Genomic DNA, 23000 nt, shown 5'->3' with positions numbered 1-23000 from the left:
AACGTTCAACGGCAATTGTATGAAACGAAGGGCTTTCCTTGTATACCCATATTTCGCCTGTTTACCGATGAAATTTAGGTAACCAGGATGTTTTGCACACACACGTACAAACCGGCACAATTTTCAAAACAATCGTTTTCTCGAAACAACTGGACGAGGAGTTGGTGCAAGCAAGTTCCAAAATGCGAAGAAACATTTTCTTATATAGTTTGTGCGTGTTCAGCTTACAATAAAAAACGGGGAGTGATTTTTTACTAAACTTTAGCACAAGAGATCTTCATGTATATACACTGATCAAAACACTATATGCTCAACTGATATATTATTAGCTATAGTGTAATATATATGAAGTTATAAACATACAGGCTTACTTTTCTTTAATTATTGCACCTGCCAATTTTTGAAGTAAATCTTTTAAATGTATAATTATCATAATCTAATCAATAATAAACACGAGAGTGTTGTTTGCTGACGTTTATTAATTACAATTTAATCAACACTAGGTTCAAGTCGTTCCCTCAGTTTGTATACTTGAAGCTTGAACATCAGTTTTACTGTCGCTTGCAGACGCTCTGCTGTCTTGTACTGTGTCCAAAAACGATTGCATCTCCTTATCTAAAATAATGACGTAGAAATGTCTTCTAATTGGATCTAATTACAAAGTGGATGGTCAAGTGTCACTAAAATCACACACGTACCATTTTGACGTAGCATATTAAAACCCCTCGAATACAGCTCCAACGCATGAGAATGATATTTGAGCTCGCTCTCTGTAAACGCGAGGAGAACAGCGCGGAGTTCTTCAACGCGTTGTTTATCAAACGACTCCAGCTCCTCCTTCAACGAATGAAAAGCCTTTTCTGTCTCGACGATCGACGCGTTTAGCGCCGACTGCGCCTTTGTGAACTTCTGCTTGTCCAACGGCTCGGTCTCCTTAATCTTTCTAAGATGCTTCTCTTTGCGCATCTCATCTTTCTGAGATTTCAAAGCAAAATCGATGTTGAACGTTGCTTGCTTGCAACGGCACCGAGACAACGACAATTCTCCGATAACCTTGTCATAAATCATGGAAACATGTTTTTCTTTGTACTTTCCGACATTGATTAGAATTTTCGAGAATAGTTCTAACGTTTCTCGGAATTTTCCTTTCTCTCCTATGAAAATTTTTTCGATGCTGTTGCCAACTTCGTCGTTGCGTTTTTTACTCTTGCTCAAAGTCTCAGAGTATTTCTCGATGTTCTTTTTCAACATCGATATTTCTTTTTCGAGCTTTTTAATATTTTCTTGCTGAGCTATTATCAATTCGTCGTATTTGTCCTGTTTTTCTTTCCTGTTTCCGCTGTCCTTTTCGCTCATGGTTAGATTGGTCTTTAGCTATCTACGAATTGAGAGTGGCAATTTGCGTGTTGTGATTCCGAATTATGGTTTGAAGAGAAATTTTGCGCGCGCATCATTATTGTGACGTCAGTTTATTGTGTAGTCACATGCTGATACGCTCGCGCTGCTGCAGTGTGCATTTTATAAAACTGGAGCAAGATTTATGAGTATTCATATTGACAAATTAACTTCAACGGTGTTGTAAGTACATGCAGTCATGTTGATTAGAATTTTATACATTTTTAAAACTTTTGTTTGTCAGTAAAGATTGTTTGTAAATATTATATTTTTCTATACTTTATTGCGACATGTATAATAATAAAGACTCGTACGTTTTACTGATACTCATAAAATTAGAATCATACATTTAGATTTATACTATTTTTATACTGTCTTCTAACATTGACAACACACTTGCTATTGTTGAAACTGATAGTCAAATCAGGCCGTCGCTAGTAATTGGGGGAGGTGGGGTGCATATTCATATATTCGTCTTATACCCGACTGATTTCTTTTACTAGCTATTGTTTTTACGGTTATATGCAAATGGTTATATAAGTATAAAACCATCTATTAAACTAGTCTTTTAGCGACAGCCCTGAGTCAAATCATTCGAAGTGTCAAATTTTATTCGTTTCATGCTGATGTAACTTCTTCTTCAAATTTCTGACGTTTCTTTCGGTAACGGCGGTGAGATCGTGAACGTAGATGAGCCTCCCAATTCTGATCACCGATAATGATCATACCGTTGCACACGGTGCACGTGTGATTCGAGTGCTTGGCCTCGATGCTAGTAATTTTCCTCTCTAATGGCACGTGTGCAACCTCTTGTCCTGTCTTAAACGATTTCACAATGTCCAAAGCCTTCTCAAGCGCCTCGGATTTCCATTTCTCTAAATCAGTTGCATCTAAACCATACACGTCGGGAGAAGAGGTAGAGGGACGACCTAAGAATCTGTTGGTTACCCACCGCACCTGCTTCCTTGCATAGCGACGGGTTGCACATTTCATAGCCTCGACGCAGCTTTGAAACAATTCCGGACTTTCCTCCACTTTGGAGTTTCCGCCATCTAGGAATTCTCGGAATTCTTTAAAACCGATCGATTGGAAGATACCCTCATTGTTATACATTTTAGATTCGGAGGATTCATGTTTCCAAGAAATATAGAAATCTATCAGCTCTTGGACAAGACCCTGTTCTATCATCTGGTCAACTCTAGCATCCAGTCTCTTGTCAAGGGTCTCGAATTCGCACTGCAACCATAGAACACAAACATTCTTAAATCTCATTGGTCCGCTGTACACGCTGGAGCCCGCACGCGACTGTTGCTGTGAAATATGCTCCGTGTGAGTGACCCCAGACTTCTGGTACACCTGCAAACTTCTCTTGATTTTTCGTGTGTCATTGGGATGAAGCTTCTGCGCCATAGCTAAATCAACTTTCGCTAGCTGCTCATGCAATGAAATATCGTGTATGGTATGTTTACTGGTGGAGCAAGGTGGGACACTGCTATCAAGGATTTTCGAGTCCCCGCCTCCCTGCATTGAATTTGGGGTTTCAGAATTCTTTTGACCGTTATGACAAATTTCCAAACTGCTTTCTTCAGTTGCATTTAGTTTTGGTCCGGTAGTGGAACTATCACTATCGTCATCTTCCTCTTTTTCAAATTTCGCGCCAATCGTGCTTGTCGGGTTTCCACCGCGTGCGCTGTTATCTTCGTTTCGTTTTTCGCGTTCATCTTCTTCGACTCGCGTGCTTACACTGCTGCATGCAGAACCACCTTCGTCTCGTTCCCCGATTTCAACATTTTGAAACTCCGATTGAATTTCCTCATCTTCCGCTCGACGAGCATTTCGTTCATCGATCAAATTTTCCCACAGCAAAGATTCGATATAATAATTCGTTCCGCCGACAATTATCGGTACTTTTTGTCGCTCGATTATATCAGAAATAACATTTAACGCAATTGTTTTAAATTCGACCACCGAAAATTTGTCTTTTGCGTCGACAAAGTCCAGCAGATGATGAGGAATTGTCGCTCGCTCCTCTGCCGTGACTTTGTTCGTAATTATGTCTAATCCTTTGTAAACCTGCATCGAATCAGCGCTTATTATTTCGCCATTGATTCGCTTTCCAATTTCAAGGGAAAGTTTAGATTTTCCTGTCCCTGTGCAGCCGAGTATAACTATAATAAATGGCTCCGTTTCGTTCCCATCGGTCGCCATTTTTGTGTTTGGAAATCGTCAATGTTGATAATATATGCTGCCACTTCGAATTATTTTGCAATGAAAAATTTTACTATGCCAAAGCCTTCTCATAAACAATCCGGTGGCATAGTTAAAAAATATATATTCATGGCTCAAAAACACTTTACGACCAAAAAGATTTTTTAATTTGAAAACAATGCAGAATATTTTTATTAAAGTTTTAAAAAAACATTTAGTTTCATTTTCAATGTTCTTTGAAGCTAAGGAATTTGCAGCATCAAGCGGAAGCACAAAAATTGAAATATGGCGGCAAATTGCGGCGGGAAACGAAAACGTGGTTTGAGTTTAAAATCGTTTAAAAAGCCCGCTTTAAATTCATATTTTAAAAAGCAATCACTTGAAAAATGTTCTAAAGAAGTGCCTTCGAGTAAAGGCCAGTCAAATTCAGGCCCAGAAAAGATAAATTTGGTGAATAAAGCAGAAAATGAGACACCAATTTCTGAGACTAGGTGAGTATGTTTAATTCAGGAATGTTTACATGAGCCCGGTTCCCTGAGATTCAGCAAAGCGTGAGTTGATTTTGAGGTATTAAAATTTCATTCACAGATATTTGTACATGCACAGAATATTAGACCTGTTGTTATGCTGCTTTTACCACTTGCTTTTAGAATTTGTTTACAATATATAGTACTTGTTCTAAAATATATGTTACTTGTTTTAAAAAATATATTACTTGTTTTAAAACATATATTACTTGTTTTAAAATCTTATTATTTTAATGACTAATAATATAGTTTTTCACAGCTTGTTGAAGATAGAAGTTTGTTGTAAATTTATTCCCGCAATTTGCAATCCTTCTGACTTGAGTCAATTGAACAAATTGTGACAACCATGTAGTAATTATGATGCATAGTACAAATCACTGACTAGATTAAAATATAATAGGGTAATTGGGTAATTTTTGTGGGAATTGTTTCCCTGGCCCCTTTAATTTTTAGGCCCGTACGCCTGTGATTATTGACAAAATTATAATAATAATAATAATAATTAAAATTTATATAGCGCAAATTAACATATAAATATGATCAAATGCGCTTTTTGGGATTGTTTGAATTTCAAAACAGTTTTATTTGTATGTAAAACAGAAGTGTTCTGTACTGATTTGTGGAATAAATATTTTAGAATGAAGCTGTTTGGTCTGATGCAAAGATTCAAGAACTGGAAGGATATGACACCTCTTCCTTTAAGTCCTTTGGTAGGAGTCTAAGTACATCTTATTATATATGATAAGGGTTTCCGAATTGGAAATTCCAAGCTTAGCTGTTGTGGACTAAGGCAGCTAATAAAATGTATCAGGTACTACAAATATTACATTGTATACCTGTTACTTATGTATTTTATTGCAAAATTGTTTAACTAAGCAAATGAAAGCAAGATATTCACAGTGTATGTGAATTCTGTCAATGGTCAATGTATTCTAATATAGGGTAGACAAACATTTGTTTACAGTTAATGAAACTTTTTTGCATTTTGCAAGAGTTGACTGGTTGACAGTTGTACAGAGACTCTGAAGGCAAAGCCAACATAGTTTTGTACTTAAATAGAAGATGTAAAACTTGCACTCAGCTACTACATAGAGATCAGTAGCTTCGACAAATGAGCATGCGTGGGTGTTTGGCGAGGATGTAGCTAGAGAATAAAGCTTTTTTTCCCACAGCCACCCTTAACCCATGTGTCAGCTCTCTTTTATGCCACTGATCTATATGTACATAGCAGCTGAATGAATTTAGGTTGAAGCCAACTGCTTTATTGATAAGATCTCCCACCTTGTTCTTGCGAGCAGCAATTTAGCTGCCCACACTGCCATGAACATTTGGTGTTTCTTCAATGAAACACAATTATGGTTCAAATTTTGAGGAGTGTTGCAGACTGCTGCTTCAAAATATGTAAATGATGGGTATTTTCAACCTCATTGGACTGAGCTGACATAAAAATAATATTTTTCAGATTAAATCACTAACTGAAACCCAAAATGAGGTCAATGATAAATGGACTGAGACACACGGTAGCTCAAATAGTTGTACTTCCCATGAAATGGGGAACAACAATTATGTTGACTTGCCCAAACTTGGGGATCACTTTCTTTCTCACAAAGCACAGTTTTATGCATTCAATGAATATGATGAGTTTTGTATGGAAACAGACGAGCATGAACCGCCTGCGATCCAAATAAAACAACAGTCAAAAAATGAATTTGGAAGGGACAAAAATGAGCCAAACCTTTTAAAGCATAATGAAAAGATAGTGAAAGATAATGAAATGATTGAATATCCTTGCTCCAAGGAGAAAATGAATAAGCGCTCTGATTTTTCTAACCATGAATTGGGAAAGTCTGTGAGGTCAACTGACAATGACTACACAGGATCAAATCAGGGTAGCAAGAAAGTAATTGAAATTGATTTAACTGATGATATTCAAGAGTTGTCTGGGTTTGACTTTGATGATTTTGAGTTTGAGGATACAGGTTTAGCCAAGGAAACAAAAGATGATTTGACAAAAGATGATAGGGTCCAAAATTCGAGCGAAGATAAATCAACTGGGGGAAGCAAGAACATAAATCTTGAAAGTATAATTGATGTCGCCTCACACGTTAAAGATAAAGCAAGCAATAGACATGATAGGACTTTGAAATCTAACAACCAATCAAAGAAGGGGAGAATTGACCAAAGGCAACACAAGAAAGAGAATACAAGTATGAAAGATGGAAATTCCATCAAAATTGTATCTACCAAAAGCCTCAAAAGTATTGTCTGTCATGACAGTAAAGATGTAGTACCAAATACTCCACCTAAAATAGGAAGACATGTAGAAAACAGCTGGGACTATAAAGCCCCACTCGAGCAGACAAGTAGGGCTGTAGATAATTCTGTCATTGCAAGACAGAGAAGTCCAAAGTTCAACAGTTTTTCTGAAGCAATTCGAGTAAGCAAATCTGTTAATGAAAGAAAAAATATCCCGAACAATTCTGAGAATACTTCACAGCGAGAAACGAAACCCCAAACATACACGTCTACGAAAACACCTTTAACTACAAGAAAAGAGGAAGCTGGGATCGATAAGAGTTCAAATGAAAGCTTGAAAGAATCGCATATTCCACATGGTATATCTCTGAGGGATTCTGTATTCTCGAAAAATTATGGTTCAGAATTTAAAACTGCTAATGAAATGTACAGTTTAAATAGAAAAAATGATCCGAAAGTACAAGATTTTACAAACAGATATGTAGGGGTGTCTCATCCCCCCAAAAGGCAAGGTATATTCAAAGAAGAATCGGGTAAAAACTATTCTGAATCAAAAAGTTTCCATTTGACACAAAATAAACAATCGTATGAGGATAAAAGAAAGCCGAAGCAGACGCCTGAGGGTGGGAAGCAGAATGCCATAAGCACCTCCAGTTTTTACACAAGTAGTCACAAATTAAAGCAATCCAAATGTGATAATAGTACAAATAATAGCCGCTTAGATGGTAATGATGGTCATTTGGAATCAGATGAGGATTTATTTGGATCAGATGATGGACTAGACGAAATCTTGGCTACAAGCTTTATAGAAGGTATGGATGAAAATGACCAAGGTGATACCAAGAGGTTAGGAGGGACAGATAATGATGGCATAGATGACTTACTTGCTAACGTTGACGAAGACATTGATGATGGTACCTTGGTAGCTTGCTGTGATGAGGCAATGTCACCAATGATTCCAGTCAGACAGAATTCATCTACTTCAAGATATTCAGGCTCTGTTCAGGTTAAGAATGAGAATCTTTCGAAGGGTGTGAAAAGAAGACTGGATATTCCTTATGGACAATCAAAGTTGAGAAAGTCAGATATCTCTGATGTCAGCCTTGAAGAATGCCCATTTTGTGCAAAACAGTTTCATTCTAGGTATATGCTTTTTGAACAAGTAATATTTGCTTTTTCTATTGTATATTGCATTGTCACTGCTATCCCCTTTTGAGAAAGTTAAAGAGATGTATTCTTTATGTATGTTTGTCAAGCTTTGATATCTATTTTATTTCCAGCATTTCACAGCACGACGTAAACCAGCACATAGCAATGTGCTGTAGTAGTGAAGATCTTGGTAATGACGATGAATTTTGGTGAATTAAAAGTTAACATCCGCCATACTCTGGCATTAAAATATCATGTTTTATCACTTGGTCGTGTATGTTATTGCAATTTCATGTTTTATTAATGGTGGTGTTTCAAAAAAACTTCAGGAGTTCGTCTATTGACTATGGTAGTAGTTCAAATGGCCAAGAACTACGTGAGCTGAAGCGGATTAATATTTTTCTTTTCATCCATGGATACTGTGTACCACAATCCCGGTAGATTGATTTCCAGAAGTAGGATGTCTTGTGCAATCGTTCGTGTTTATAAGTAATGCCTGGTCCTGGATAGACTTTCACATGTATAGCAATGTAAATAATGATATAATTAAGAGATCTAAATAGAACACAAGGTATATATATATGTATATATTATTAAAACATAGACATTACACAACTATATTACTACAATTGTTCTGCTATACTCTGTAAACGATTTGTTGACAACGGTCATTGAATAAATTAATGCAGTTATACAATATTTAATATTTTTTATAGTAATTGTTCTAAATATGAATTAGGCGGTTATAGGGAAACCCCAAAGGTCTGTCTATTTAACATTATTATTTGCAAAAACCTTTGTTAAAGCAAATATCTAGTTTCTACTGTTTTAGTTAAGAAAATATTCAGAACCTCTAGTTTCGGGTTTTGTACCGTAATCATGTAGGGCTTGTTTAACCCGTACTATTTCCTATGTTAATACAAACGAATTGGATCATTGTTGTTCTGTGCAAACTAGAGAAATAGTAACTATGTATATAACAGGCTTCATGTAAATATCAACAGGTATATGTGCTGTTACCTTAAATTGTCATTTTTGACCAATTATTAGTCCATAATTTGCGTAAACGTAGCCTCGACTATCTATAAATTACTATTCATGCATGTCTAATGCCATACTTAATTTGTTTGCTAATGTTAAATATTGTTCATTTTTTTTATTTGTTCGTTTCCACTTGTCCAGATGCCACTGGTACTTCAAAACTGTAGAGAGAAAAATATTTATTTTTAACCACTCGAATGACAAGAGGAAATAAATCTATCTGGTATAATGGAAACAAAAATACGGTTGATAATTTTATTTACCTTGAAGCTGCTGAATAGGTTCCACGTTCTAAAACAACAATAAAAAGACTTTAAATAACAAGTTCTTTAATTTCATCAAGCTATATTATTAAGCACTGGAAACTGGCTAAATTCTGAAGTCTATGGTGCTAGTATCATCTTAAACATTTACTTTGTCTTGCTCTGTCGGTCGTTTCCTTTGTTCTCAACGTGATGCCAAATATGTCTTCATGGTAATAGCCGTTGGTCTGTATTGGCGAAATTTTTAAGAATGATTTAGGTATATCGAGGTTTCAACAATTATCAAATGTAAAAAGTAGATTTCAGGGAAGTTGTTGATGTAACAACATGGGTTACCTTCATATTTTCCACAAAGTCTTCCACATTGTTATTCTGATCTTTTCCCACTGCCTCAAGTGCACTCTGTTTGGAAAAGAAAAAAGGTTGTTTTATAGTATTCTGAGAAACGCTTTTAACTTCTGTTCGTCTGTGTTTTGTCGACGCTTTATAATAGCAGCGTAATACCTCAGGCGAGGAGCTTAATGGTAGCAATTTTGAAACCAAAAAGCACATTCTCCTGCGTATCAATTATACATTGAGTTTCCGTTCACCTCTAGTGAGTTATAAACATCATCTGCCATAGAAACATCTCCACAGACATAAAAATGTCCGCTCTTGTTCACTAACATGTCGTAAACCTCGCTGGCGTGCTTCTTGATTAAATCTTGTACGTACGTCTGAAAGAGAAAGTGACGTTTTTAATATGGCATGTGTCCTGAACTATCATTACATGTCGTTTTGGTGGTGTAGACCTTAACTCGGCAATTTTGAGCACTGAACTGTGTACAAGTTCACTGCATGTAAAGGTCCTCACGATATCCCTAAAGCGATATGTCTTTAGGCAGTTTGGGGTGATTATTCATGGTAGCTGCTGGAGTTTTCATTGATAGAGTAATTTGTGCTTCTAGATTGTGCCCAGAGTAATGATGAATTATTTTTTGTCAAATAGAGAAACATTACTGGTACCTTTGGTGTATTTGGTTCCCTAGAGAATGCTGTGTATACTTTATCTAACCCTCCTTCTTTTATGGCTTGGGTTGTCTCGTGTTTGTATATATCATCATGTTTCGAACTGCGGCAACCGAAAAAGAGCGTCATTGGACCCCATGTAGAATTCGTGTCCTTGGAAAGCGTTGACGGACCTGGAAAGGCGAATATATTTAATTATGATAACGACAAAACTAGTTCAGCATTGCGTATCTGTACTGCGATGTTTTTAATTCCATATCATCAAATGTACACTCGGGACTCTTATGCTGAAGCAGCTAATTCAGTAACGGTCGGAAAAGACGAGTCTTAAAGTAGACTAGCGTATTTCATACAGCAGAGATGTCGTGTTTTTCTTCTTAATATGTTTCTTTGTGGAGACTTACGTTGATTTTTCCCTTTGTTTGTCAATTTATTCTTCTTTTCAAACAAACGCTGCTGCCAGAAACTGCGGAACGGTGCAATGCCAGTCCCAGGTCCCACCATGATGACGGGTACTGATGGATTCTCGGGCATGTGAAATGCACTGGCACTATGAATGGAATAATTTTTGTTATAGTGGAAAAGTAAATTAATTCTTTTAAAGAGGCGCGACGTGTTGCCATTCAGTTATTTCTTGTTCAGTAATTTAGTGTGTATGGTTTCTTGGAACTATCTCTATTACATTATTTGAAAAATATTATTCGATGGGTAACACCATTCAGCTGTTGCATTATTTATTCTTTCTCAAAGTGTGTGTTGGGAGGAGTTCAGGTACAGCTGACCGTTGAATATCGTCATTTGAACCAACGCAACTTGTTCAATTTTGTGTGAAGGTGGTCTCTATCAAAATAATAGGTGTAATCACATACTGTCTGACAGAACATGGAATCATATCTCCTGGTTTAAGGCTTTCTAACCAAGTGGAACATACTCCATTGTGCACTGGTCCTTGCCCATCTGTGGTCAAAAATGATAAAGATTATTCATTCTATGAGGTTTTTAAATGTAAGATAAAGATTATTCATTCTATGAGGTTTTTAAATGTAAGAAACAACAGTAATTTGTCAACAGTATGATCATTATCACTGAAAGCAAACACTAGGGGGAAAGGGAAAACGAAACATCAAAGACAAGAAGATATTGTATAGAACAGAGGACTTACTTTCTTTTTTAAATCTCACAACAGCAACAGTAGCATGGATTTCTCCCGGGTGCGCTTGAGGAGACGATGAGATGGAATAGAATCTCTGTTGATGGATATAAAAAACTCATTAGCGATATATAAATGTCTTTTAACGAAATTCTTTCTTTTTTAACTTGCCGGTTGTAGTCGTGGCAACTGCGTCAACAGAAGAGCAGCGGGAAGGTTTAAGGATGAGAAATCTTGAATCATCTCGACAATGTTTTTATTTTTATGGTACTTCCACTCTTCGTATTCAGATTCACCCTAAAAAAGGAAAAGCCAAATTGAGAAGATTATCTTCATAATCTTTATACTTTTAATACAGCTAATTAAAATAATCTTGTAGTATATGACTGGCAAGTTCAAATTGCTTGAGTGGGAGATATACCAACTTTCTCGACTGCCTTCGTATCAAAAGATGTAAACGATTTAAACCTACCTTTCCAAGAATTTCCAACTCCTTTTTCTCTGCTTCATCAGAGGCCTGTATGAAGAAACATCAAATTATTTACATCGTTGTAGCCGAATATCTGTCTTCAGAATCTGGTCTTACCAATGTTGCAAGGTAGTTGATCATTTGTGGTGACGGTGTCGCTGTGATATCGATGTATCTTGAGAATGCTTCGCGCAATGTGCAAGGATTGGGCAGGCTGTTGACCGAGTACCATTTCGTCACCTTGCCAAAAGGACCTTTAAAACACAGTGGACTATAGTTGTTTTATGAAAAAAAGAGTATATATTGTCTGCTAATAAAGAAACCAAACTTCTAAGATTGAATCTCCATGCATATAACATTTTTCTTGGATGTATACTTTCTTTTCTAAGTTGTCGGGCTAATCAAACATAGCTTATGGAAATTAACTGAGCCTATCATCATATGTCCGTTAGTTACCTGATTCAACTGTTGATGATTGCATGTTGATTGGTTTATCCGGCTGTGGAGCATTGTGAAGCTTGCTGAGCAGAGCTTCTACCAGATTGACGTCATTGGCAGGGAATATTGATACGTGATCACCAGGTTCATAGGCTAAGCTCTTCTCTCCCTGAGTATCGATCTTGACTAACAATGTAACATGACTAGAGAAAGGAATAACAATTATAAGTACAGGAACACACCTGAGATAATCTGTAACGAATATTTAAAAGGACTACTTTACCTTGCATCCCCAGACTGTAGATTTTTTTGTTCAACAAGTTTGCAAGGGTAAATCGTTCCCCGATAGAGATCACTGAGACCTAAAAGATCAATTGAATATCATACACGATAAACACTAGCATGTAGAAGTGCTCTTGAACGAAGCCAGCCTGGAATATAACTTGTCGCAAGAACGCCCTTTTTTTTCAAACCGAACACATGATGATCTTGAAAACTTACTTTTACATAACGGTGCAGGCTTGTCTTTCACTTCAACAAATCTGAATTTATCTGGCGACCATTCAGCTGAGATGGTGTCTAAGGGTGTGGCTGAACCAGACATGTTGGTATCCTCAATACAGAATGTCTCGCATGCCGCCTTGACAAAAAAGTTTACAATTGTTTCATAAGAGGCACTCTATGCATGAGAAATTATCTTTTGTTCTTTCAGCTTACAGACTTTAATCAAGATTCTATCCTGCATATAGGAAATATCTTGTTCTGTTCTTGACCAGGATTCCTCAATTCTTTATTAAGATTATGTTGTTAGAATTTACCTTGAATACATTCTTGGCCCAGTTCTTAAAGGATTCCTCTTGGCCACAAAGCTCATCTCCAGTTCCCAACGGTAAAATCGCCTCTCCGCCAAGTTCCAACAACAGCTTGTCAATGGATCGCGCAAATGCGCAGAAATTGGGGTAGGCATTGGAACCAAGACCGAACACAGAATATCTGTAAAGATGGTAAATTCGTTTTATAAATCAATCGCGGTTGAAAGTTGAAATTCTTTTCATAAATTTCTTCTTTCTTCTTTACCTTAAATTTGCAAGTGGCTGCGCATCTTCATCTTTTTTCGTATTTGACTTTTTCTTGTTCATTTCCATTAGTAACGCACTCGTTGTTCGTTTGAACTTTGATTTGCTCTCGCTTAAAATGATAAAACACGATTAAAATAGAAATTTACGTAGTCTTTCAGATCAGCAATGGAAGAAATTGGCGAAATTAGACGATGCTGCCTTGAAACCACGACTCTGAAACTGCATGGGAAGATGTTCAAGGTTGTACGACGCATGCAGGAGAATATCCCGCAAAATCGCTATAATTGAAATATACTACCTCGGAGGATGTCTGAGTTCGTAAAGTTCGTGCGCGTAACTCTAGAGAGGAAGGGAAAAGTGTATTCATGGCTGTGAACTCAGTAGTTATGTCCAATTTATCTCCGAAATGCTACGTATCGTCATGTATGGAAAGAAATTTTGTACGATAAAAAATAGCACAATGCTTACCTCTCCGTTCTCAGGGGGATCTCCATTACCGAAGGTACTCGTAACGACCAAAAGAAGCTCTTCGTATTCCATATCTGAGAAATCATAGTCGGCCATGCAAAATACCTGAAATATTGTATAAGTTGGAACTCGTAATATTTCTTGGAAATATTTACACGACATATTCTCGGATAGATTGTCCGGTGGATTACTTACCCTAGGATTGAATGCATAGGAAAACAATTCCTTCAATAGATTTGCATAATGCTCTGACTTTCCAGTCTCCGTTGCGTAGAGAATTGTGGCTTTCTGTCGCTTGGCCATCGCTTGGCCCATCAGCTTGGCTGAAAACTTCACCGCCCTGCACATAAACATCAACAGACTGGTTAGAAATGAAACACAAATATTCACGGAATAGAGAACACCGAACAGTACTTGCATTCGATGGAGTCTAAATCACATCCCAATGCGAAACAAATCGTTACCTGGCGACTTGTTTGAAAAGAAGTTTCTTTTTTGGTCTTTTTGTTCTAGTAAAGTTGTAGACTTTCCACGGATCTTCCTGTCAAGGACCAGAACAGGAAATAAATGGAAAATCTGCCTAGACTTGATCTATATTCCCAGACATGCAATGTTACGTCTTCGCTTCTTAAAATATATCATCTAAATTTTAAAATATCTTACCTGGTAGTCGTATGAGGGTCTTAAGTTGTAGTTTAACATTTCCTGCAAGAAGCGAGGCTTGTGTTACAAAAGACCGGAAGACGAAGCTTGAAAAGAATGTACGAGCAGCTCTTTTTGAAATATAGATGTTGTCAACTTACCAAATGAAAGACAGGGGTAGCACTCCCCGAAATAGGTGGGACAATCCACACCCAATCTGCGGGACAACCACCTCGAGCACGTTCCTAAGAGTAAAGGCGATTTCATAAAGAAATAACAAGGCTGTTGTTATCTTTTCAGAATTTTTACTGCATATCTTCCACCTTTACCCCCAGTAGTGAGTTTCCAAATACAAACCTCGTTTGCAACATGTTTCATGAAAGACTCTGTGGTGCTGTGGTGATCAGCAATAGTGACGTTGGCAAGCTGTAAAACGGTGTTAAAAAGTCTTAGTAATAATAATAATATCAGACTACTGTTTTTTATATCATGTATTTTCTTTTTCTGAAATCTTATTACCTGGTAACTATGTAGGACAGCAACATTCAATTCTACCAGCGCTCTGTCTTTCCAAAGTGTCGCATTGCTGCTAGTGTTCAGTCCCATTTTTTTTGCCACAATCTACAAATGAAAATACCAACACTGGTTGAGTAAAGATTCCAAAATGAATAGAAAAAAACCTCCTGGGATTTCCTACTTTAACTGCCACGTCAAGACTCGATGTATCTCATGGGTGGTGCTTGTGGTAATACGTACCGGAAGCATGTTATATCTGTAGGTGTCCCCGAAGTTCCTTGCTCCAATTTCTGTCCCCATGTACCTTTGGAAGAGGGAAGTATACACGTGAACGATGTTCAGAAACGTTAGAAAAAAGAAGGTGGAAACGCGAGGCCCATAATTAAAGCGAACTAAGTCAAATGAAATTTCATCAAGAAGTGGATGTTGTCAAAAAGTGTTATACGTATATTAGTATATAGTGTTGACCTCTTTCAAACCCCTATGGCAGAATCACGATGCAGAATCGTGCTCTCTAAATCTACATCAAGGGGTGACTTGACTCAAATACGCTTCTTGCGATTTTCCGAATTGCACGAGAAGTCAGAAAAGGTCAAAGCATTGGATAAATCACCGTGCAATGAAGTTAGAAAACAAGTCTAAGGATCGCATGCAACCTTCTTTCTTGATGTTGGGCTCGCAACTGTAAACTGGGTATTCTTTGCTCTAACTTACCATCCGTTAAAGGGAATTGCAGGAAACTCAATTCCACCACAATTCAGCATAAGACTGGAAACGGCAGGAATTGCATACCACTTCAATCCAAGCTCGGCAAACCAATCGAACCTATATGACGAAGGATTAAAAGTTATCTGGTCAACCCTGACACTGAGTTATCGCTCCAGTTGCATTAGAGTTCACTGGCCTACATTTACGTACTCTGGATGTGTTATGTCCACTTCCAAAATAATATCTTCTGGGATTTCAAACACCTCGGGCTCTTCACCATTGGCTTGAAGAACCAACGGCAGAACATCAAATCTACCATATTTTGGTTCCCATCCTAAACTGACACAGACCTGGCAAAGGAAACGAGAGAGAAAAAGCCCGTCAGTACGTTTCCAGAAATGGTACGAAAATAACAAAAGTTGCCTTTGCTCGTTTATAGGTATCGGCTTTTGTTTCCTAAATACCTCAAACAAAAACTACTTCGCCCAAGTTTTATTAAGGTGGAAAAAACCGTTTAGAAAATTACGTCATTAGCTTGGTAGCCTCGGTTTCAATGGTAGCTAGTAGATGCAAGGTGATAGGCCCGCGATATATGGAAGCCCCCGCGGCCAATGATGTAATTTTCAAAAGAGAATATTAAATATCTACACATCTTACGTCTGTAAACTCGACTCCGGCTGGATCTCCAATAATTGTGCCATCCTCTTTCTTGTACCCTGCATATCGGATCAATTGAGAATTCCAAACTCTGAAGTCTCTTCCTGGACCTCGTCTTTGAGGAAACACTGTTATGGCCGATCTGAAACGGTGATTTAGTGAAAAAGCATTAAAGACCACGGTGTTTGTATCATTTATTTTGGCGTAACCAAGGAAACACGGAGGTTCCCACTTGTGTTGTTTTTTTTGAAATATTTACCTCAGGTTTCCCTTGTTTGTTGCATACTTGATGTGTTTGCAGATTGCTTCAAACATCTGCTGGGCGTTGAACACATCTCGCGAGTCAAATACCTAAGAATTTACGATAGTATATCTGAATACAAGCACTTCTTGGAATAACGCAATCAATGTTTGGTACTGATGAAAAAATAATCTGCTCCTTACCAATAAGACGTATTTTAATGTGACTATTCTCTATAACTCTGCAGGTGATCATTTTTCAGGTATAAGTACATTGCTTCACGCACCTGCAATTTATTCCACTGGATTCTTCCCACACATCTGGGAGCATTTCTCCAAGCTAGTTTCGCACCGAATACAAGCTCCTTCGCATCAATTTCGTACGTTCCTCTGTCGTCGATTTCTTTCAAAACTTGTTGAACTCTTTGGTTGTGTGCTGGGGTATCCACTCTGTAAACATAATTTGGCATTTAAGGAAAAACTGGTAAACAAACCTTTTTTCATGGAAAATCGCATCTTAGATCGGATTTTGCCTTTTCCCACAAGTAGCCTGGCTTTAGTCTTTGTTTTCTGTCATATCTGTCTCTCACGGAACTCTGTGTTTCACTCCCCATGAAAACTATATTTCCGCTACAAGTTTCGTTAATGGTATCCATGCATCATTTTGTTGGTGTCATCAAGCCTTTTAATCGCTCTTCCATTGATGCAGGTATGGAATTTTCTAAGTTCTTTCACATGCATGTTATACTAAAATCTACCTCAAACATGCAGGTTCTGAATCTATCTTAAATCGGTTGAATTGCTTCTGACACAAAGCCATCTAAGTTTTAGAGTTCATTTAAGAAGATATTGGATAATTTGAATTTGAAAATGGATTTTTATAGCTGCCAACTTAAGTGACGTACACTTAAGAACGTGGGACTTGAAAATAAACAGTGATAACACTGCACGATTTTGAAAATTTGCATATTAGCTATTTCTCGGGCTACGTCATGCATACGTACTTCTTCAAGGATGCGTAGTATTGCCTCAAGAAATCAACGGCGTCTTTCTTTGCCATGTCTTTGGGCATCAGCTCTCCGTTTGAGGAATTCTTGGTTGGAAACATAATTGAGCCCTTACAGCGATGCTCGTCGCAATGTGAAGGCTGAAGAGAATAGTTGGTCGCGATTAGTCATGCACTCTGTTTATTTATTTATTTATTTATTTATTTATTAAAAATTCTTTACACACGGTAACCTATTCAGTACTTTTATCTTAAACTATATACATTACTGTTTTTCAAAGGGCCGTCGGTCTGTCACTAAGGGCTGCCTCCACTGTCGGGGTTTTTGTATACCTATACGTATACGCACGTGAAAGTTTAAAATCATTTGAATTATTCTTTTGAGATCAATGATTGAATAGATGCTTAGGGCTGGATTCTGGTGAATATTTGCTGTGTTTTTCTTGCATAAAGTTGAGAATATACAACAACTTAGAAGGTTTTTAGATTTTACGTGCGTGTACGTGCGTATGAAAAACGCGTAAGTGGAAAGAAGCGCTAACACTCTTTTCTAATCTGATGTGTTATTCGTTTAATCCTAGCACTTAATCCCATATGTCAAACGACTTGAAGAACCCTTAAGCAGATTTATAATCAATCCAAACTCCAATCCGTCAAAAGTCTTTATCGGGCGAAACCTCATTCTATCCTACTGCAGTGTTATGATTGTTATCTCAGTTCTAGGGATTGATCAAGACTCCATCCAGTCTTGTGGAACTTGATAAGATCCTCTAAACCCTCATCAGTCTAATAAGTCGTAATGGAATCTTGATTTATCCCAGGAAATGACCAAGACTTCAGTCTCCTACTTATATCAATGAAAACCTCATCCAACTTGACCTAAAGCTATGTCAAAGTTTAAGCAGTCATAGGACTTGATCAAATCGTATCCAGCTCCAGGATTTGATGTGTCTAAACTTTATTCCATTCTGGTCTTACGAATTGCAATGTACATATTACCCTAAAATTTTTATCCATCGAAACGTTTTCTAAAACATACCATATTTTTCTGTTTATGAAGTGTGTCTGTGACTTGCTTCTCGGTATTCCAGTTTTTAAGACGGACAAATTTCTGTTCGACGACCTCGACATTCTTTCCGTTTTTAGCTCCTCCGTGTCCGTTGACAATCTTATCGTTGGCATCAACATTCTCAATTTTCGGTGATCTAATTGTTTTCATCGGGGAGCCCGCCTTGTTCGGAGAGTAAACGATCTCGCTTGGGCTAGCCTCCCGAGAATGTGTTTTGCCCAAGAGCTTCTTCATTGTCAATTCCTGAAATGAAAGAGTATATGTGTCGCGATAAACACTTCAAGAAATATTTAAAACTCAATGCGATGAGAATGTGTTTTGCCCAGGAGCTTCTCCATGCATTGTCAATTCCTGAAATGAAAGTGTGTATGCATGTGTCGTGATAAACACTTCAAGAAATTTAAGACTGAATGCAATCTGGTTTTTGTTTAGTCGTAAGTGTCGTGGACAGGTCAAGATGTTTGATGTGATAGAATGCTTCTATGTGTGGGCAATCCACAATGACCGATTTAAATACAAAAATAAAGACGGCCCAGAACGAAATCGCTAAAATCCATCGGTTGCAATCAAACCGCGGTGTTAACATGTCATAACCGAAGATCGCTGAATCTTTTCTTAGAATTTTATCAGCCGATATTGTTACAAAAAGAACAAAACAAAAATATTATTATACATGCCTTGACCTATTCCTATGTAAAGATATAGCATTCAAAATTTTTTGCTATATATACCCGCGGTTTTTGTCTGCTCAGGAAAAAATAAAAAGTTTTTGAATTCCTATATGCTAAGTCTCTTTCAAGCATTCATCATAATGGCAAACTCGCAGGGTGCTATGCTCGTTACCTCATGCAATATACAAAAGTTTCTTTGTAACATCCAACATGATCCAACAAGGTTCTACAACATTGTTAACAATACTGTTCCCAGGGTGCAGCACAACATTGTTCACCCCTGATGCGACAACCTGATCAATTTTTAGGCGTGTACAATTGTTATTAAAATAAAAATGGTTAAATTGACTAAAGTTGTCACAACACTTCATAAAAATATCATCATCAAACGAAAACATCCCTACCCAGACTAAGAAATTCTTCGGTTATTTTGAGCTAAAACGACTTTGCATCTCTTTATAACAGATAATATTATACATAACATTGCTGTTCACCTTAAGGCGATAAAAACACAAAGGTCTTATAAGATCTTATACTGCTTGCGTAGCCAAATTGCCTTATTATATGCTAAAGACCAGTAATACAGTAAGACATGCAGGGGTCCGGATATATTTTGTCTATAGCAATGGCGAAAATCGACAACAAAATGTGCTTGTCCGTTCCCCTCAAATGTTATAATCAAGCTGTCGGCCGTAAGTGAGGTTGCCTTTTTCGCGTTTTCCCTCCCTCGGCAAACACAAATGATACTTCAAAGACGCTCAGGTTTTTCTGTCGAATGAAACAAAACAGGGATAAAGGTTAAATAACTACCGGTGCTGCGCTTGACATACACGACATAACGACATAAACTACGCCGAGTGCCGTTTGGTGCAGCACAGAGGTTTGTTTCGTTCTGTTTTGACTCTTCATCAATCGAAAACAACTTGTGCGTTTATAATCGTGTATACGTATGAGATAAGTTTGTTTATACTTTTATTGTCGAGTAGTTTGTCTATATATTTTTAAGGACCAGAGTGAATTAACTTCTAGTCAACTAATACGGAGTAAACTCATATTAAATTAAATCAATTAGGATTTTTGGCACTTCAATTGATGTAGGTAAATTCTAGAGGTTGAAAGGGTCTTAATTTAGAGTGGAATTATACACACTTCAAATTCAAGCCAGGAACAGTTGACGGGAAAATGAGTCAACTATAGGTTCTCCGGCAGGAATCGAAACTACGCTTTTTGCAATGCGGATGCAATGCTCTTGCCACTTAAAAAGCGTAGGTTCGATTCCTGCCGGAGAACCGATAGTTGACTCATTTTTCCGTCAACTGTTCCTCAGTGGCTTGAATTTGAAGTGTGTATAATTTCCTCTAAACTAAGACCCTTTCAACCTCTAATATTAAAGTAGTTATAATCTCTCGGAAAAAAGTACAAAAAGTTCATTCTTCATTCCGTTGTTCGAGAGAACTGGATGCTATAATGATCGTTGCCATAGTACGATATTGCCCGGTTTATTAATTGCGCATCAAAAGAGCACTTTAAGTACAAAACTGCATTGCTCTTAATTGTATATAGCAGGCCGTCCGCAATCTTGACGGGAAGTTGAATGATGAGGTTAGGCGTTAGCAGTTCTTAGAATAACCCTGCCGGAACAATCTGAGTTCGTCGAATTGACAATTTAGCTCTGTATATGACGCAAAACTGTGATATCCTTAGTCTAAGAATTGCGGCTTTGCTTGATTAATTACTAGCTATATTTATTACCGTCTATTGAACCGTGTATTGACATAAAGTTTTAGACAATTAAATCTCTTGTTACAAATCAACTTGTTGCAATCGTGATATTGCTTACATACATAGTTACATAAAAAATTTATTTCACGCTATATATGGCCTTATCAGCCAGCCATTTGGAGACTGATTTCCATGAGGCTCGTAATGGTAAAATTAACTACAGTAATTTTGAGGATTGTGGTTAAGCACAAGCCTTTTTAAGCTCATTCTTTTGTTCAACATTGTTATCCATATTGTTACCCATATCACCTCAGCTCTATAATTTGCCATCAGATTAGTAATCTTTATATATTTCAAAGTATTCTTTGGAAATCAACAATTAATAGCGTTGTTATTCCATATTTCATGTTTCAGATAATTTATCATTTCATCGCTCTATTCGCTGCAAAACTGATGGTCAGTTTCTTTAGTTTGACTAAATATTTTCTTATATGTCTTAAATAACCCATTTTTATAAGAGATGGGTAATCTCTTAGATGGATATAGACTTGACACGGACAATAGGCCAAGAAAATATAGTTCGTCGAATCGCCGAACGCCATGCAAGGAACAAAAATATAACCCATAAGTGATAATAGAGAGGAACTGTTTGCGAAGTTCATTTGAATCCCAGCATTAAATGAACAAACTTTGAATTCATAAATTCTCTTAAAGCTTCCTTAAAAATATTGATTCTGAGTTAACCCGCCTTTATCTCCCCTAAACTATGTTTGGTATTTAAATTAAGTTGCTTTAGTAATTTTACAGCCGTGCAAATCTTTTTGCCATAAAGGTCTCATTGTGTACTATAGTCGAAGGAAAGTCCACTGAGTATTGCATGGGTGATAAATTAAATTTGAGAACGTTTAAGATCTAAATTTACCGAAATAACTATATTCCGTATAACCAATCTTAAAAAACGTACCAAAAGTTCATCATTAATGTAACCGCATTTCTTTTTGTTGATGGTAGGCATTTTTTCAGGATGACTATCAACACTTATATAGTATATTACACTTTAGCCAGCTTTGTGCCTTTCGTCTTGTTCCACTTTAGTTACCAAACTGATTTAGACCGTTTGGATCGTATCTTATTTATATGCAAGCGCAAACATATTATAAGGTTAATAGACCATTGCACTGTCGTCACAGTCTCTTTGTTTCCCAAATCGTTCCTTGTGTTAATAAAGACTCACGCACATCTAAGAAAGCGCTAAACGAACCAAAGTTCTTTCGCTATATATAGCTGCGATTTCTATGGTTTTCCAGACATTTACGTAAGTCGGAAAATTTATGCTTTAAGAAATTTATGCAACGTCAAGGGCCTTTAGCAGGCTTCTGTGCTCTTTTTTTAGTCTCTACAAGGCAGAAATTTTTCTTGCTTGCATGATCTGCCGATGAAAGATTTTTGCTTTCTTTTGCAGTTTTGCTGTCTGTGTATTGCATCGTATCCGAGTAATCGGATTTAGACATTAGAGAGGTTGATACCCCGGTTTTGGTATACGGGTACGGGTAGCCATAATTTGCTCATTGGAATTTCTTGTTGTTTGCACGTTTCAAGATACAAACAATGCTTACCTCAAGAAGCTTAATTCTACTGGAAAAGAATTGTCGAGGTAACCTTCGAAAAATTGAGAAACACTGATGGAAATTCACTGAACAAAATATCTATCCGTACCCGTATACCGGAACCGGGGTATCTTAACCTCTTTATTCAATGTGGGGTTTGCGAGCACTTAGATGAACGGTCACATATAGTTTAATTCTTTCTAGCACTTGAATAAGTTGAAGGGCAGCAAAGAAACAGCTTTTTTAATGCCAGAAGGAAGTCACGTCTGCATTAATAAAACGCACAGCGGTGTGTCTAGAAATACAGACCTGCACAGGAAATACCTTTTATTATAGATATCAACGAATTCGTGTATATTAGACCCCTTTTACATTATACCGGATTCGCATTGTCGCGACATCAAAATTGCCCACGTCGAATAAAGCGTGTTTTATCCCCAAATTGTGGTAACATTGTTGCCCTAACATGATCTGCCAAATGAAAGAGTTCTGCGGGAATAGAGGTACCGTAAAACAACTTAATCTGATGTCGTGACCATCTGAATCCTGTATAGTGTAAATACGTAGGGTCTTAGTGTATTATATGCACGCGCGAACACAGTAATGGTCCACTTTGAACGTTTATAGAATGTTGTGACGTCGTAATGTCCCGACATCAAAATCAACCACGTCATAGCGTGTTTTACCCCCCAAATTATGATAGCAGCATTG

The 23000-nt window shown here is 37.3% G+C and overlaps 4 protein-coding genes across 7 annotated transcripts in view; 1 reads left to right on the top strand and 3 right to left on the bottom strand.

Annotated features, from left to right (window-relative positions):
* Positions 1 to 505: 505 nt before the first annotated feature.
* LOC114523896 (protein FAM92B-like) lies at positions 506 to 1356 on the bottom strand. Its single transcript, XM_028544957.1, has 2 exons — positions 699 to 1356; positions 506 to 615 (listed from the first exon to the last, which is right to left on the bottom strand). The coding sequence occupies exons 1-2, from the start codon at positions 1354 to 1356 to the stop codon at positions 506 to 508; spliced, it is 768 nt and encodes a 255-aa protein (XP_028400758.1).
* A 415-nt stretch (positions 1357 to 1771) lies between these two features.
* Positions 1772 to 3603, bottom strand: LOC114524066 (tRNA dimethylallyltransferase-like). The gene has a single exon (XM_028545180.1). It carries the CDS (start codon positions 3601 to 3603, stop codon positions 2014 to 2016), a length of 1590 nt encoding a protein of 529 aa, XP_028400981.1. The 3' UTR covers positions 1772 to 2013.
* Positions 3604 to 5619: 2016 nt separating this feature from the next.
* Positions 5620 to 8048, top strand: LOC114524114. Its single transcript, XM_028545236.1, has 2 exons — positions 5620 to 7529; positions 7667 to 8048. The coding sequence occupies exons 1-2, from the start codon at positions 5680 to 5682 to the stop codon at positions 7746 to 7748; spliced, it is 1932 nt and encodes a 643-aa protein (XP_028401037.1). The 5' UTR covers positions 5620 to 5679; the 3' UTR covers positions 7749 to 8048.
* Positions 8049 to 8166: 118 nt separating this feature from the next.
* Positions 8167 to 23000, bottom strand: part of LOC114524113 (nitric oxide synthase, brain-like) — a 35660-nt gene continuing 20826 nt past the window's right edge. For 3 of the 4 annotated variants that reach the window (XM_028545231.1, XM_028545234.1, XM_028545235.1), the window contains 33 exons: positions 18260 to 18532; positions 17219 to 17361; positions 16502 to 16664; positions 16234 to 16325; positions 15975 to 16116; positions 15528 to 15667; positions 15324 to 15434; positions 14850 to 14913; positions 14613 to 14714; positions 14451 to 14519; positions 14255 to 14338; positions 14115 to 14156; positions 13916 to 13992; positions 13647 to 13791; positions 13452 to 13556; positions 13282 to 13322; positions 12982 to 13092; positions 12723 to 12897; positions 12406 to 12544; positions 12188 to 12266; positions 11923 to 12107; positions 11584 to 11720; positions 11470 to 11514; positions 11169 to 11294; positions 11010 to 11094; positions 10717 to 10804; positions 10252 to 10397; positions 9845 to 10020; positions 9430 to 9555; positions 9176 to 9241; positions 8991 to 9066; positions 8840 to 8867; positions 8168 to 8737 (listed from right to left, as the gene is read on the bottom strand). In XM_028545231.1, the coding sequence (XP_028401032.1) occupies positions 8692 to 8737; positions 8840 to 8867; positions 8991 to 9066; positions 9176 to 9241; positions 9430 to 9555; positions 9845 to 10020; positions 10252 to 10397; positions 10717 to 10804; positions 11010 to 11094; positions 11169 to 11294; positions 11470 to 11514; positions 11584 to 11720; positions 11923 to 12107; positions 12188 to 12266; positions 12406 to 12544; positions 12723 to 12897; positions 12982 to 13092; positions 13282 to 13322; positions 13452 to 13556; positions 13647 to 13791; positions 13916 to 13992; positions 14115 to 14156; positions 14255 to 14338; positions 14451 to 14519; positions 14613 to 14714; positions 14850 to 14913; positions 15324 to 15434; positions 15528 to 15667; positions 15975 to 16116; positions 16234 to 16325; positions 16502 to 16664; positions 17219 to 17361; positions 18260 to 18532 (3627 nt within the window). In that variant the 3' untranslated portion in view covers positions 8168 to 8691. Of the gene's footprint in view, positions 8738 to 8839; positions 8868 to 8990; positions 9067 to 9175; positions 9242 to 9429; positions 9556 to 9844; positions 10021 to 10251; positions 10398 to 10716; positions 10805 to 11009; positions 11095 to 11168; positions 11295 to 11469; positions 11515 to 11583; positions 11721 to 11922; positions 12108 to 12187; positions 12267 to 12405; positions 12545 to 12722; positions 12898 to 12981; positions 13093 to 13281; positions 13323 to 13451; positions 13557 to 13646; positions 13792 to 13915; positions 13993 to 14114; positions 14157 to 14254; positions 14339 to 14450; positions 14520 to 14612; positions 14715 to 14849; positions 14914 to 15323; positions 15435 to 15527; positions 15668 to 15974; positions 16117 to 16233; positions 16326 to 16501; positions 16665 to 17218; positions 17362 to 18259; positions 18533 to 19132; positions 19351 to 23000 lie in introns of those variants that run through there. The other variant, XM_028545232.1, reaches the window with a different exon arrangement.

Source organism: Dendronephthya gigantea, unplaced genomic scaffold, assembly GCF_004324835.1.
Source record: "Dendronephthya gigantea isolate DGI-Jeju-01 unplaced genomic scaffold, DenGig_1.0 000029F, whole genome shotgun sequence".
NCBI lineage: Eukaryota > Metazoa > Cnidaria > Anthozoa > Malacalcyonacea > Nephtheidae > Dendronephthya > Dendronephthya gigantea.
This window is presented reverse-complemented; position numbering and strand designations above follow the sequence as displayed.

Excerpts from the sequence above, each read along its gene's own strand:
- LOC114523896 (XM_028544957.1), bottom strand. The coding sequence starts at position 1,356 with ATGAGCGAAAAGGACAGCGGAAACAGGAAAGAAAAACAGGACAAATAC. Across the intron at positions 616-698 it reads TAATATGCTACGTCAAAATG|ATAAGGAGATGCAATCGTTT; the intron begins GTACGTGTGTGA and ends TCATTATTTTAG.
- LOC114524066 (XM_028545180.1), bottom strand. The coding sequence starts at position 3,603 with ATGGCGACCGATGGGAACGAAACGGAGCCATTTATTATAGTTATACTC.
- LOC114524114 (XM_028545236.1), top strand. The coding sequence starts at position 5,680 with ATGGGGAACAACAATTATGTTGACTTGCCCAAACTTGGGGATCACTTT. Across the intron at positions 7,530-7,666 it reads GCAAAACAGTTTCATTCTAG|CATTTCACAGCACGACGTAA; the intron begins GTATATGCTTTT and ends TTTTATTTCCAG.